This window comes from Malania oleifera, chromosome 10 (genome assembly GCF_029873635.1).
Source record: "Malania oleifera isolate guangnan ecotype guangnan chromosome 10, ASM2987363v1, whole genome shotgun sequence".
Taxonomy (NCBI): Eukaryota; Viridiplantae; Streptophyta; class Magnoliopsida; order Santalales; family Ximeniaceae; genus Malania; species Malania oleifera.
The window spans coordinates 19,671,954-19,688,128 of record NC_080426.1 but is presented as its reverse complement, the minus strand read 5'-3'; the positions used below and the strand labels follow the sequence as shown (position 1 = coordinate 19,688,128).

At 37.5% G+C, this 16,175-nt stretch overlaps 1 protein-coding gene across 1 annotated transcript; it reads right to left on the bottom strand.

Annotated features, from left to right (window-relative positions):
• Window positions 1-250: 250 nt before the first annotated feature.
• On the bottom strand, window positions 251-2,491 carry LOC131165876 (cytochrome P450 77A2-like). Its single transcript, XM_058124018.1, has one exon. The coding sequence runs from the start codon at window positions 2,007-2,009 to the stop codon at window positions 456-458; it is 1,554 nt and encodes a 517-aa protein (XP_057980001.1). The 5' UTR covers window positions 2,010-2,491; the 3' UTR covers window positions 251-455.
• Between the last annotated feature and the right edge of the window lie 13,684 nt (window positions 2,492-16,175).

Here is a 16,175-nt window from a genome sequence, read left to right as displayed (position 1 = left end):
ATATTTTTTTTCCCTTTATAAAGCCTCAAGCTTTAAAATGGAAGACAATTTTAAAAAATATTTATCCACCACATTTGTATCCTTACTTAAATATTATATTAATATAGGAGATTATGAATCTCAATGAATTTAGATAAATTTAAATATAATTTTATATTACAATTTTAAATATTGGATAAATAAACTATATATTAACATCCCAAATTATTTTTCCTATAAAATTAGAATATTAAATAAGGCACCAGAAAAATGCTAAACATAATTACCAAAGTGCATTACCAAATTTCACCAACCATAAACACACACAACATCCACAGTCACACGGCGTAATTCAAGAAAAAAAAAAAAATGCTAAAATACGAACATAGAGAAGTCCGTATTTTTCTGTACGAAAACCTCAAATTAAAAATCATTGATATCTATGTATATATTTAATTATAATTATAATTTATTTATCATACCCTGGGTTTGATCATAGCTCGAAGAGGATTCTTCATCACCATCGTGAACTCGAACTTCTCGCTGAAATCCACCTTCCCATTCTCCGGCCACGCGCTCCACTCGAACTCCTGCACCATTCTCGCCAGCATCAGATTGATATGGATCGTCGCCATGCTCAGCCCCGGGCATATTCTTCGGCCGGCCCCGAACGGCATCATCTTCACCCCGCTGACACCCGTTATATCCGCGTCCTCCCCGCCTGACAGGAATCGGTCCGGGTCGAACTTCTCCGGGTGGGACCATATCTTCGGGTCCTCCGAGATCCCCGGCAGGAAGAACTCGACGTTTGTGTCGGTCGGGATGTCGAACCCCCCCAGCGTAGCCGGCTCGACCACTGCGTGCGTCAGCGAGAAGTACGTTGGCGGGTGCTTCCGCAGGAGCTCCTTCGAGAACGCGTTCAGATACGGCATCTTCTCCAGGTCCTTTTCCTCGACCTTCCGGCGATCGCCGACCGTCGTCCGGATCTCCTCGTAGAGCTTCGCCTGAATCCGGGGGTTGTCGAGGAGCCGCGCGATGGCCCACTCGATCGCCGTTCCCGTGGTGTCGGTCCCGCCGTTGAGGAATTCCGAGCAGAGCGACACGATCTCGCCGTGGCTCAATGACGCTTTTCGGCCGTCGATTTCGAGAGCGAAGAGAGTGTCGAGGTAGGAGAACGACGACGCCATTTTGTCCGAGCCTGGGTTTTTCAGAACCGACCGGCGTTTCTCGATGTAGGGTACCAGTGTCTCGATCTGCTTTTTACGAACTTCCAAGGCTCTCTTTCGTTGCTTCGAAAATAATGGGCTAAGGATTGGGAGATAATCGTCCAGTCTCGGGTCTAGAGTAATCAAAACTGTCTTCATCATCTGGTCCATCTGGTCGATCATCTCCTCGGTCATCTCCAGCCCGAAACACATCGACAGGAGAATGCAGAACACGGCGAACCGGGCGTTCTTTAAGACCCAAACCGCTCCTCCAGCCGAATCCGCCTCGACCCGGAGCCGGTTCACGAACTTGTCCATGGCGGCGTCTCGGACCATGCGGAACTCCTTGAGGCGGGTGGCGCTGAGGGCGTTCTGCACCATGTTCCGCCGCAGGGACCGCCACACGGAGCCGTAGACGGCGGCGTTGACGGTAAACTTGTTGTTGCTGAAGATGTTCCGGGTCGGGTTCTCTCTGGGCCGGGTCGCGAATACGGGGCCCTTTTGGACGAGTGCTTCGTGGGCCAGCTCCGCGCTACTGATGACGATCATGGTTCGGGTCCCCATTTTGAGAGTGAAGATTGGGCCGTACTTGGGAAGCAGGCCCTTCACGTACTGGAAAAAGGGTTTGCCGGAGCCGGCGACTTGGAAGAGATTGCCGACGACCGGCCAGCCAGGAGGCCCCGGAGGGAGCTTGAACCTGCGCTTCGATTTGGCTTTCCGGGAGAGAAAAAAGATCAAACTGGATAGGAGAAAAGCTGTAGCAGTGAAGAAGAGATGGTAGTAGGAAGAAAGAGAAGAAGAAACAGATGAAGAAAGAGTGGCCATGGTAGTCGATCACAGAAAGAGAAAAACAGAGGAGTGCAGAGAGAGAAAAACAGAGGAGTGGGATTATAGTAGGAGATGGAATGGGGAAGGAGGAGGAGGGGGGGAGGGTATAAAAATGGAGGGGGGGCATGAAATTGCAGGTGGGGGGATGAATGCAGGCCATTAAAGAATAATGGCAGGAAGCACATGCAGGGGATGGGGGTTGAATGATGGAACTGCTAAAGCAGGGGAGGACAGAGCAGAAGGGGGCCAAGGATGGGATTGGCAAAACGACGGATAGGTAGAGGGGTGTCATTCATTAATGGGGGTCTCAACTGTATTCTCAGCTGGCTTGTGCAGCAAACATAGAAGATTTTAATTAAAGAGGGAAGGGAGAGGAAAAATACCAAAAGATAAAAGGGAAAAAGGGATGAGTCGAAGAAAGATGCAGGTGGAGTTTTGGGTCTTGGGGAGAGTTGTGTGGCTCACAGTTCGAGGGATTAAGACAGGAGAGATCTAGAGGGAAGGAATTAGTAAATAACAGAGCAAGTCAACTTGTGGAGTTACTGAGGCATTGGGTTTGGTTGGGTGATTGAGACGTGGCATTGGGGTTGCAGTTGAACTGGCAGATTGTGAGAAGCAGTGTTCGTCCTACGCCCATGCTTAGGGAAGCATTTCTTATTTTTTCATGTTCAATCCGTGGAATGCTATCCTGTTTTTGGTCATTCATCACCCTCCTTCAATTCTCATTAATTCGGCGGTCCTAGGGTGAATCCTATTTTGTCTTTAGAACAACCCCCACCCCCAACTCCTCTTTCCCCTCCCACCACCAACACTTAAAAAAAAATGATTAATAAAATAAAAATACATTGTAAAAAAGTTTTTTTTTTTTTTTTTGAAGCCCTTCTAGTGAGATGGCCGCTTGCTCATAATCAAACTCAACTATCCCAAGATACCAACCGATCAGCTATTCGAAGATACTAACCAATTACTCCAATCTATACACAATATATGTTCAAATGTCAACACCTCACAAAGCAGCTATAACAATACTTGAACATACCCCATCTGTCCTTGAAGAAGCATGGGAAGATGAATTAGATGGTCTAATGTTGGATTCTTGTAAAAATAACTCTTTAACTTTTATAGTTATGATATTGATTATTTTAAAATCTTTTAGAACTGTGTTTATTTTTTAGGGTAAAATATATTGACCTCTTTTGTGGTCTTAAAATTTTTAAGGACCTCCTTAAGGTTTTAAGAATTTTCAAAGGTCTCTCCTGAGAATTGCCTAAAAGACACAAATTTTTCCTTCTACTTTATAAAATGATAGGGATCAACCGACCTTCACTGTTTCCTTCGTCGACATGATGACACGCGGACGACCTCCAGATGTAGGTACACGTGGATTATCTTGAAGACTTTCAGTGTGACAAGACTCCAATTGATATGCCAAAGCATGTTTGAGTTCAAGACCTATGTGGGCCCCACACGGCCTTTTGGGCCCCACACGAATTTGACTTTCTTTAGCATATGTCTATATTTAATTTATAATATTGTAAGAAACTTAAGCTTAGCTTGCATGTGAGAGTGCTTAATGTGTGAGTTTAGTAAGTTGTGTTAGTAATTAATATGTTAGTAAGTTGTGTGTATTAAATAGCTATGCCTCTCATGTTTGTGCAGGAATTACTAGTTAAAATCTTTTAGAACTGTGTTTATTTTTTAGGGTAAAATATATTGACCTCTTTTGTGGTCTTAAAATTTTTAAGGACCTCCTTAAGGTTTTAAGAATTTTCAAAGGTCTCTCCTGAGAATTGCCTAAAAGACACAAATTTTTCCTTCTACTTTATAAAATGATAGGGATCAACCGACCTTCACTGTTTCCTTCGTCGACATGATGACACGCGGACGACCTCCAGATGTAGGTACACGTGGATTATCTTGAAGACTTTCAGTGTGACAAGACTCCAATTGATATGCCAAAGCATGTTTGAGTTCAAGACCTATGTGGGCCCCACACGGCCTTTTGGGCCCCACACGAATTTGACTTTCTTTAGCATATGTCTATATTTAATTTATAATATTGTAAGAAACTTAAGCTTAGCTTGCATGTGAGAGTGCTTAATGTGTGAGTTTAGTAAGTTGTGTTAGTAATTAATATGTTAGTAAGTTGTGTGTATTAAATAGCTATGCCTCTCATGTTTGTGCAGGAATTACTAGTTAATTTAATGTCTTGTCCCCCGGGGCCCCCCCCCCCCCCCAAATGTTAGCTTATATATCTACATTGTAAGACCTAAAAATTCAGTTAAGATTTAATTATTGAATATCTTTCCTAAAGCCTGAAAGCTTTGTCCAATCATTTTGATTGTGTAGTGTGAAGGTACGTATTCTCTCCGAAGATCAGGTGGCGAGAAACCACTATATTATCCAACGACTCCATCATCATCTTCCCCACTCACCACACGACCACCTTCCATCCAACACCCACACAACCACACCATCATGCACCCACACGGCCACTTTTCCTTACCTCCATTGTTGTGTTAGTCTCAATGTTTCAAAGCTTACACGAAGGACTTCAGCGTGGTCTAATTTGCATTGAATAATATCAAATCATCCAAACAATTCTCTTGGTAATTTCAGTACTTGTGTTTGAACCCTTACTATATATTGTGCAAACCTTTGCTTGCTGCCTAACATCCCTTATTTGTTAAACCATTTGAATCCTTAGAATTCAATATTGATACTTGCAAGCCTAAATCAATTGTATGAATATTAGTTTGCTAACAGAGAACTTATATTTTTGAATCTTTGAAATAGAAACTTTTCTGCATTTAACTTGATTCCTTTGTGAAAGACCAATTGGGACTTATTTCGAGACAACATCATGCACCTTCTCAAAATTCCAACAACATGTGAAATATAGCATGAGTTATGGTGTTTATGTTTAGATAATTCAATTCTTAATTTAAAGTGTTTCGAGTGTATGTGCTTGTGTAGAGACCCGAACCAGTAAATAAGGAAAATAAATAAGAAAATGATAAAAAGGGTATTTCAGCAGGGTTCATCAACGAAGACAGTATGTTCGTCAATGAAGTCCCTTCAGTTCTTTGTCGTCAAAATTCAGAGCGTCGTCAATGAAGAAATACTGAGCGAGCCAAAGAAAATATTTGGATGGGGTTCGTCGATGAAGGTAGAGCTTCATCCATGAATTGAGTGGCTAGCTCATCGATGAGGGTCAACGAAGGCACCACCTCGTCGATGAATTTAACTCGATCAAAGGCTTTATAAATATCATTTTTGGTTGCTTAAGGGTTAAGAAAACCCAAAAGCTCTCTCTCTCTCTCCCTCTCTCTCTTTCTCTCTCTAGAACCAACGAGTTCTCTCTCTCTCTCTCTCTCTCTCTCTCTCTCTCTCTCTCTCTCTCTCTCTCTATGATCCTTCGCCATTCGTCGTATGGTTCTACGATCGGAGGTTTCTGCGTGGATCAAAAGGAGAAACTCTACAGTTATAGCGAATCAGATCGTCGTTTTGAAGATTTTCGGGATTGTCCCTAAAATTGAGGTAAGGATCTGATTTCATTTTCGATTAGGTATTTATATAGTAGTCGAGATTATAGTGAAGTGATTTTCCTGTGGTTTTTAAGTTTCGGAGATCTCGGGTCATTGTTTTGGACCAATCCGCTCGTGTTTTTGTTTTCAGGATTTAGGTAATGAGATTTGTTTACATTAGTCTTTTTATAAAACTAAACCACTAAAAATTTAGCTTATGTTTATGCGTATGATATGAATGCTTATTTGCAAAGTTTCACTAGGTAAAAATGCCGATTTTACGATTTTGGTAAAAATAAGGGTTTTGGCGTATGATCTCCAAACTTTTCAAAACTTCTTTATTTGGATTACTCTTAATGTAGGAGATGCTTGAATCCCTTGTTTTTCATTTAAATGTTATTTATCGAGTTATATACTATATAGCAGATTTTTTATCAAATAGGTGTGACATATGATATGAAATGGAATACGTAAATCTGTTTAAATAGATATATGTGTAACGACTCAAATAATAATGGAATTTTAAATAATAAATAGGAAGGGAAATGGAAAGCAGTAACAGAAGGAGGAGGTCGACTTCGTCGACGAATCCCCTCTATTCGTCGACGAGGGCTTCAGAGAATTCGTCGACGAAGACTAAATTTTGTCGATGAAGAAATACTGAGAGGGGGTTTGAGCCGACTGAATTACATCGACGAAGATTGAATTTCGTCGATGAGATTATTGAAGGATTCGTCGACGAATTCCCCTGTTCTATAAATATGAAAATCCGGATTTTAACTTCCAAAAGAAGCCAACTCTCTCTCCTCTCTCTCTCTCTCTCTCTCTCTCTCTCTCTCTCTCTCTCTCTCTCTCTCTTCGATTCCGGGCCAAATTTACGCTGGATCGACAATTTGAAGTCATCACGACTTTCCTAGGGAAGTTCTCTCCAAGTCTATCGGAGTAGATCGTTGGTGGAAGCAAGTTGGGAATCATCCCAGAGTTGAGGTAAGACTTTTTAAGCCAAATTTGGCCCCAGGGTAGTTATAAGAAATGATGTACGCATGTAAATACTGAAGTTTAATACTAACAGTTTTCATTTTCAGGGTATTAGTTAGGAAATCCTACAGGAGTTAGACTAGATTGTTTTGGGGGGGCTTTCTCAGTAGCTAGGTAAAGGGATAAACTAAGCTAGTTCTTTTTGAGAAAATGTATGTATATATAGTATTTGATTTCTGGAAAGTAAATATGTTTATATATATATGATTTATATTCGGAAAAATACTGTTTAAATGATGATATATTGAATACATGAAAAATCTGTTCAGTGTGGCATGAGTATAAAATGTTGTGAAATACTGTTTTTTTTTTTAAATGGGATTATGATATGGATTTTTTATAATTAGGAAAACCGGCGTATGGGCCGGAATTTTTATATATATATTTGCCAGCATACTGGCTGTGCTATGATATGTTTGCCGGCGTACGGGCCGTGCTATAATGTGATTTGCCAGCGTACTGGCTGTGCTATGAGATGTTTGCCGGCGTACGGGCCATGCTATGATGTGATTTGCCAGCGTACAGGCTGTGCTATGATATGTTTTCTGGCGTACGGGCCGTGTTATGATATGATTTTCCAGTGTACCGGTTGTGCTATAATTTGCCGGCGTACAGGCCGAGCTATGATAAAATGTGTAATATTGGCGTACGGGCTGACGATTTTCATGATATACGTATATATGCAAATGTTATGATTGATGTAAAAATTTATGATATGAAATATCCAAGTATCACATTTTTAGTATATGTTATATGGTATCAAAACCTGGTTGGCTTGGTCTAGGCTAGCACTTGTACGGTACCGTTGCTTTGTATCCATTGTTTTCATGATCATGATATCTATGTTAACGCCGCTGTACGGAGTGGTGTGAGATTGGATGGTTGATGTGATTTTTAAGAAGTGTGTGATCGCCCCTGGTGTACGGACCAAGTTAGGCAGACCCATCGGACTTATAGACTATACTGTTGACTTGGCAGTGGTCGGCCAACCATTGTCAAGTTCCGCCTTCGGGCCATACAACCCAGTCATGTGGTGGTAATACATGATAATAGCCAGCTAACCTATTTATGTTATTATTATTATATGAGATGAAATTTGTTTATGAAAATACAGTATGTTCAGTCATGATTTGATATATATATATGTATATATATATATATATATATATATATTTTCCCAGACTTGATGAAACAATTACTGTGTATGTTATGTATGGTATATGTAGAACACGAATTATTCATGTTGCCACACACTGGTATTAGTTTATTTCCCTTACTGAGAGGTGTCTCATCCCTAAATTTTATAAACTTTTCAGGAACCCTAGATAGGAGAGCGCGAAAGGCCCCGCCAAGCTAGAGCTGTTGTCTGCCCTTTTTCTTTTTAAGGGTAAGTTTTACTAGGGATAGTTAGATTTTTGTGGAAAGTGCCCCTAGATTTTGTTCTTTTGGGATGTATATACTGAAGTACAGTGGTATAGTAACTCTAGTATTTGTAATAATATGATGGATGTTTGTATTTACAACATTGTGAATATATGTTTCTTGCTGTTTAGGCTTCCGTGTTATGCTCTGATTTATCCCTGGTACCCACGGGTCCAGGTGTATTATGATCTGCTGAGCTGGATTATAAGATATGTGATAATATATTTTATTAAAAAAAAAATATGTGGAAATTGGGCAGGTCTCCACAGTATGAACTATGGGAACTGGAGTTCCATTTTGCTATGTAAAAAATGTGGAAAACAGGTGCCGGTTATATACCAAACTATATACGTAAAAAGGGTTAAACTGAGAGGGTGTGTGTCGATTTCAACCACAGTACGATTTTATGAGTTTGTAAAAATACTGGAACTGTACAGGTGATTTGTGAATGTGAAACAAGTTAATTCGTTTTAATGTAAATTGTATATATGATATTTGAAACCGCAACTTGTTACTATTAGATCCTTAAAAAACTCACCGTTATATCAGAGCCCTAAAAAACTCACCATTATAAGAGAGCCTTAAAAAGCTCAACATTAAGCTCGGTTCCATTGCTTTATATATATTGGATACAATGCAACCACACATATGATTTTTAGTGTGGGTATCGAGATAGTTGGCTGGTGGATTAATGGACCAAGTGGTACCAGTTGGACTATAGTAAATTGCATAACCCGTAGGCCAAGGGGTAATGTGTTGGCAATGGTTATTATTGTATCTAAGCTAGACAGTGTTTTAAATATGCATATTTATGATTTGAAAACTAAAATGTGTTTATGCTTGGGATAAGTGATAGTTTCATTTGATTCTAGGTGATGCAATTGTTCACATGTTAGAGTAGATTGAAATATGTGAAATGTGGTTAGGTAATAAACTTCTAAGTTCGTGAAAAATGATTGATTAGCAAATTTCATGGACGAAATTTTTGTAAGGAGGGGAAAATGTTGTTGAATCGGGTGTAATCCCAAGAGGGGGGGTGAATTGGGTATTTAAAAAATTCTGTGACACTTATTTACCCTTTAAACCCTTCCTATTAATTTACCAATAAAATCTTGTTACTCAAATTACTTAAGTGTAAGACTTTCCAACCAATGCATGCAATATACACAATTTAAACGCAATGCTGAAAATAAATAGTAAAGGGAAGAGAGAAGGCAGACACAGTTTTATGAGGTTCAGTCGACTTGGCCTACGTCCTCACCTTGAGCAACCACTCAAGGATTCACTAAAACCCTGCTCCTTAAAGTGGGACGGAGCTTCCCTTACAATCTGCTGCGTACAAGAGGCATAGCTTCCTCCTAGTTCGCTGCTTACAAGAGATACAACTCTCTCCTCACACATCGGTTCACACACCGAACCGTGTATACAATAGAATCTAAAAAATAACACTCAAAACAATGCTTCTAACAAAAGCTGGTGAGTACAATTCAAAAACTTAATACATTAGCATATGATATAACTTGAAGCTCATGAATGTATGAAAAACGATACAATCATTTTATGTATGATATGCTTCAACTCACAAATCCCTATTTAACTAAAAACTCCTAAGTAAAGATATATTCAAACTATTTTGGAGTAAACAAGGGTTCTTAATTCACTTTGCAAAAATGCACAAATATATTTGAAGTGAACTAGTTAGCAAAAACTTTGTCTTGAATATAAACTCAATCAAAATCACAAAGTTTTATTTCATGTACTCAATCACAAACTGAGTATATTAATTTTCAGAAAATATCCCTCAATTAAAAATATAGTTCTAAGTACCAAGGATATTTAATCAAGCTCTAATATATCTAAAAGATAAATCCTTTAGAAAACACACACTTGAATCAAACCTTTCAATCAATCACACACCATAAATCAAATAATGATCTTGTTTAGACTGGCTATGTATATGTATAGGTACTTTCAAGATCACCCTTTTAATCAAACTAGGTTTTTCAATAATAAGCCCTTTGAAAAATATATGTATATTTATATGCTCTTGAATCAAAATTCAATCTACCAAGTTAGATAAACTTTCTCAAGTAATGATATCTTCAAAAAAAATTAATTTTTGTACGAATAGGCACACTCAAGATCAAAACTTTTCAATACTAGTCAAGAACAAGCAATGAGATGAGATGAAAAGTTCACAAGACTAATAACTTGAAAGATCAAACCTCAATACTAGATTGAAGTATAGTAGAGTAAAAAAGTTCCCTTTGAAAATCTGAGTTGATTTGCCCAAGCTTGAAGAATCGAGATTGAAGTGTAGGCAATCGTATAGCACTAGGAGTAGATTTTCAACGTTCTTGCGACAAGGTGTGTTCTTCTCTTTCTTGTGTGTCTAACTTGTGTTCTAGGGTTTAGATATTCAGAATATATAGTATATTGCCCTTAGGATTGATCTCAGCCATTGGATCAATAAGATAGCTCGCAAGTCCTTTTAATAAAAATCTGAATTTTTAAGTTTCCCACAGGTTCAAGCAATCGAAGTGGGGTTCAGGCTCCTGAAGTGACAACTTCAGGCACCTGAGGTTCCAGGGTCAGGCGACCGAGGTACCTCTACCAGGTTCTGTCTTTCCTATTTAATTATTCAGGTTACCAAACTTAATCTTCAGGCTACCAAAGAAATTCTTCAGGCGCCTGAGGTTAACTTCAGGCTACCGAAATCTCCTTTTTCACACATATTCATTTCCAGTTTAAAATTCTACTTTTATTCTTTGCTTGGGTCTTTTATAAAACAAGTTTTCCATGATTTAAAACACTTTTCTAAGCCCATGTAAGTTTCCTAATGATGTACATGAAATGCATGAAACTTAAAATCATTCTAAGTTATGAGCCTCAAATTAAATCATATGGAAATGTAAGTACATGAGTTCTAAATACCCATTCCCAAGATATTCTTGAACTTTGCCACTTGCATCTTGATTCTAATACTCTTTGAGTTCCATGGTACTTTCTAAGATTTGTAAGCTTTACTTGAAGGCTTCCATGACACGTTATCTTTTCGTACATGCTTAATGTAAGTCCTATTCACAAACTCAATGCACAGATCAAATACCAAATGATTTGTCATTATCAAAAATAAGATTGAACTCATAGACTCAACAAATGTAATAACCCAAACCCAAAAAATAAAAGAAAATAAAAATAAATAAAGGAAAGGAAAAATAAGAAAAAGGAAGGAAAAAGGGTTTGACTAGGACCAAATTGTCAACGGTTACATAGGACTTAGAAAAACCATCAACGATTTTCTTGCGGGGCAAACTACCGAGAATATATAAGGATGCTTTTGGGTTTTACACAGGCCAAACAGTCGACAGTTTCAAGGAAACCATTGACAGTTTTGTGCGAGGTAGCAACTCTATAAATAGAAGTTGGGTTTTTTTTTTTAGAATATTTCCTCTGTCTCTGTCTCTGTCTCTCTCTAAAAAAAAAACCTAGGGTTTTGGGATTTGGTTTTCTTTCGGGTTTCTCTCGCTCTCTTAATCCTAATCGGGGTCCGTGCTTGCTCTCCGGTCATGTCTCTCTTCTCTCGGCTTGTCGGTCTCCATCCTCGACAAGTTTCGGAAAGCTAGGGTTTTCATCTCTTGTTCGTTTTAGGCAGAATTTCGAGGAACAGGTAAGTGGAATAAATTATACCAGTTTTTTTATTAAATTTGAAACGGTTAATTTCGAGTATATAAACCTGTGTATGTATGTATGATTTTCTGAATGGGTTAGGTATTTGAAAACGATGGTTATGATTATAATTCATATTTGGGGAAAAACCAATGTGAGCGGGGTATATTAATTATTTACAGTATATAATAATATGATTAATACTCAAACTGTATGGCATGAGAATAACTCTTTATCATAAACTGGTTGTGATTACTGTGATGAATAAGTTGATATGTTTGGTTGAATTGTTTTGTGTGGTTATTCGTATGTATCACAATATAATGTTGGTAGGCCTAAGGAGTTCGTTATATTTCTTAGGTATAAATCACGATATAATGTTGGCAGACCTGAGGAGTTCGTTATATTGTCATTTATATAAATGAGGTAAAACATTGGCAGACCTAAGGAGTTTGTTTTACTGATATAACTGATATACTATGCATGAATAGGTCATTGGAAAGTGTAGCTGTGACGACCTGCTTAATTTCCAAATTTTTTATATATAATAAAATCAACAATATAAATCTCAGTAGATCATAATCCACCTGGACTCGTGGGTACCAGGGATATATCAGAACATATAGCAGAAGCTCAAGCAGCAGGAAACATACAATCATATACATCTCATTATACCATACATCACAATACCAGAGTTACTAAAATAACTGTATATATATATATATATACAACACTCAACTCAAAAAGATGTCTTAGGGTCATTTCCACAAAATACATCCGACCCTATCAAAATACTTACCCTTCTAGAAGGGCAGATCTATAGCTCTAGATCAGCGGAGCTTTTCCCGCTCTCCTATTTGGGACTCCTGAAAAGTTTATAAAATTTTTGGATGAGACACCTCTCAATAAGGGAAATAAACTAATACCAGTGTGTGGCAACATGAGTATTCCGTGTTATACATATACCATATAGAACATAATCAATAACTGTTATATCAAATCTAGGAGAACATATATATCATCAAAACATGACAGAACATACTGCATTTTCATAAACATATTTCATCTCATATCATAATAATACAAAAACATTCCTGATAGTTTAGCTAACCGTTGTCATGTATTACCCCCACATGACTAGGTTGTGTGGCCTGAAGGTAGGACCTGACGATGGTTGGCCGACCACTGCCAAGTCAAAAGTACAATCTGTAAGTCTGATGGGTCTGCCAGACCTGGTTCGTACACCAGGGGCGCTCTCACACTTCTTAAAAACGACCATCCAATCTCACACCACTCCGTACAGTGGTGTTAATACAAGTATCATGATCACGAATACCATGGACACATAGCAACAGTACCGTGCAAGTGCTAGCCTAGACCAAGCCAACCAGGTTCTGAAATCATATAACATATACTGAAACTGTGATACATGAATATCTCATATCATTAGTTATCAAATCAATCATATCATTTTGCATATATATGTATGTCATGAAAATCATCGGCCCGTACGCCGGATTACACATTTTTACCATAGCTCAGCCCGTACGCCGGCAATCATAACATAGCCCGTACGCTGGCAATCACATTTATAGCTCGACTCGTACCCCGGCATATCATATACATAGCTCAATCCGTACGCTGACAAATCATACACATAGCACGACCCGTACGCCGGCAAATCATATACATAGCTCAACTCGTACACCGGCAAATCATATACGTAACTCGGCCCATACGCCGGTTTTCCATTATAAAAATCTGTATCATTCACACATTCCTAGAAAACAGTATTTCATAACAATTTTTACTCAAGCCACACTAACAGGTTTTTCGCATATTCAACATTCCATCATTTTCAACAGTATTTTCCCAAATATATAAATCATAAATAAATATATTTATTTTCTGAAATCGAATTCTATAACAATATACAAATTTTCATAAAATACTAGCTTAGATTATCCCCTTACCTAATTCCTGAAAAGCTCCTAAGAAAATCTGTCCCACACCCGCAGCGTTCCCCATTCAACACCTTGAAAATGGAATTTCCCAAAACTAAAGTTCAGTATTTCTACGTGTATATCACTTCCTACAACTGTCAATTAACCAAATACTGAGTAGAAAGTCTTACCTGGATATGAGATGGTTTCCAACTCAATTCCACTGATGATCCGCTCCAGCAGACTTGCAGAGAACTTTCCCAAAAGCTTCGTGGTGGCTTCAGATCGTCGAACCGGCGGAAATCCGACCTGAAATCGAAGAAAGAAGGAAGAGAAACCATAGGGTAAGAGAGATAAAACTTCTGCGCAGGAAATTTCGGCCAAAAATGAACTTTAGGCCTATTTAAACTGTGGCCTTCGTCGACGAGTCACGTCACCTCGTCAACGAGGTCAACACAAAATTTGTCGACAAACTCTCCTCTTTGTCGACGAAATTCAGAAACCCCAAAATCATCCCCTCGGTATTTCCTCGTCAACGAGCCCAATTATATTTTCGTCGACAAACCGTTGTATTCATCGACGAGGAGCTGAAAGATTCCTGGGATTTTTCCTTTCCAAAATGCAACATCGTCGACGAAGTCGACTGCCTCCTTCTGTTTTCGGTTTCCATTTCCCTTTCTTATATTATTTAAATATCATTATTCTTCGAGTCATTACAGTAGCAGTGAAGGTCGATTGTGATGAATTTGTGTAGTATCCTGTTTGGATGTGAAACTTGTGCAGTATCCTGTGTGGATGTGACTGAAATGTGTGATTGATATTGAATGTGTGTGGGTACATGTATGTAAATTAAAATGCATAAACAAATTATAGCGAAATAAAACTCTCCGCCCGAGGGCTTACTGAGTAAGGTGAGTGCCCTGATAAGTATCAATTGTAACCTTACCCAAATTAAAAGGGCAAAGTTACAAAAGGTATCATAGCAAAGGGGCATTACATGTATGGGTGTGTAATCTTCCTAATCTTCAAGAACTTCCGTTATAAATATTGGTTATATATGTGCTGACTCACTGCACACCCTTAGTCAGAAGGGACAAGAGTTGAGAGATGGCCGCCTCTTGTTGGGTAGTAAAGGCTCACTTTAGGCCTCCAAAAGTAAAGAACAGATTTTGGGCCTTAGGCTACAGCAAGAACTCAGCACTATTGGCAGTCTTTGGGCCTTCCTGCTGGTCAGTCCGTTGGCCCAATGTTATTTATTTATTTATTTATTTTGTCAATCTTTGATATTTTACGGAGCTATGTAATCCAACAAACTAAAATATAAAATTAATGTTCTTAATGGCTTAAATTTTTTTTTTTAAAAAAATCAACTATATTTATATTCTAAAAATTCATTTAGAGCTTAAAAAAATATTGAGAAAAGAAAAAAACTGAAACTTAAAGGGGCGTGGAAAAGAAATTGAACCCAAATTTTATCTTTTGAGAAAAACTCGAAGAAATATAATAATTCTTTTTAAGAACCCCTAATTACCATGCATAAATCGAACTCTCACTAATTTTGTAGTGAGTTGGTTGGTGGGGTATGGCCTACTTAAAAATGTTGGAGCCCATCATATTAGAGGTCTCGAGTTTGAACTCCTCCATTTTTATTAAATTAATTATAGGGGAACTATTTCAATACAATTGTATATATAGTCGATTCGAGGGGTGAAATGGCTTATTTTATATGACTCTTCGGTCCATTTTTGGGCTTGAAAAATATTAGATAGGAAAGAAAATATGAATGAATTTTTTATATATATTTTGTTGTGTATAAAGTGAGTAAAATAAAATAAATAATAAATTACTGAGTAAAAAATTAGTTTTGCACACTGTTTACATTTGATTTTTTTCATTTATAATTAAATTAATACAAATTTTTATTTTTAGTAGTATTTTTGGGATGGAAGAAAACTAAAATGAAAAATAGATTTGCTTCCTTTTTTTTTTTTTTTTTTTGTTCTTTTCTTTCCTTAATTAAAAGTATTCAAAGAGAATCTTAAGGTGCCATTTGGATTTAGAATTTTATTTTCTTAAAAAAAAAAAAAAAAAGGAAAGAAGAAGAAGAAAATTAGAAGAAGATCGATCTATTCTCCATTATGCTTTCTATCCAATAAATATTGCTAAAAATAAAAATATATGGTAGTACGACTGAAAATTGACAAAATAAATGTAAAATCAAATCGTAATTCACTTATTTGTTATATATTTCTTTCTCACTTACTTGATAACCAAACATGAAAATATTAATTTCGTTATTTTTTTTTTCCTTTTCTTTAATGTTTCCCAAACTCCAAATGGTACTTCAAACAAACGAATAGAAAAATTAAAAATGCGAGTTTTACTAATTTTTTTTTCAAATATTTCTAAAAACTAAAAAAAATAAAGTATTAATGATCTAGAAGATCAAAATTTTGTCACTAATTTGGTATATATATAATTCTATTTCTCCATTTTTCCAATAATCAAACATAAAGAAGAGATCTCTTCATATTTTTCATTACTTCACATAATGTTATTTAAAC

Bases quoted from the DNA above. Each gene is read 5' to 3' on its own strand.
- LOC131165876 (XM_058124018.1), bottom strand. From the start codon at position 2,009: ATGGCCACTCTTTCTTCATCTGTTTCTTCTTCTCTTTCTTCCTACTAC.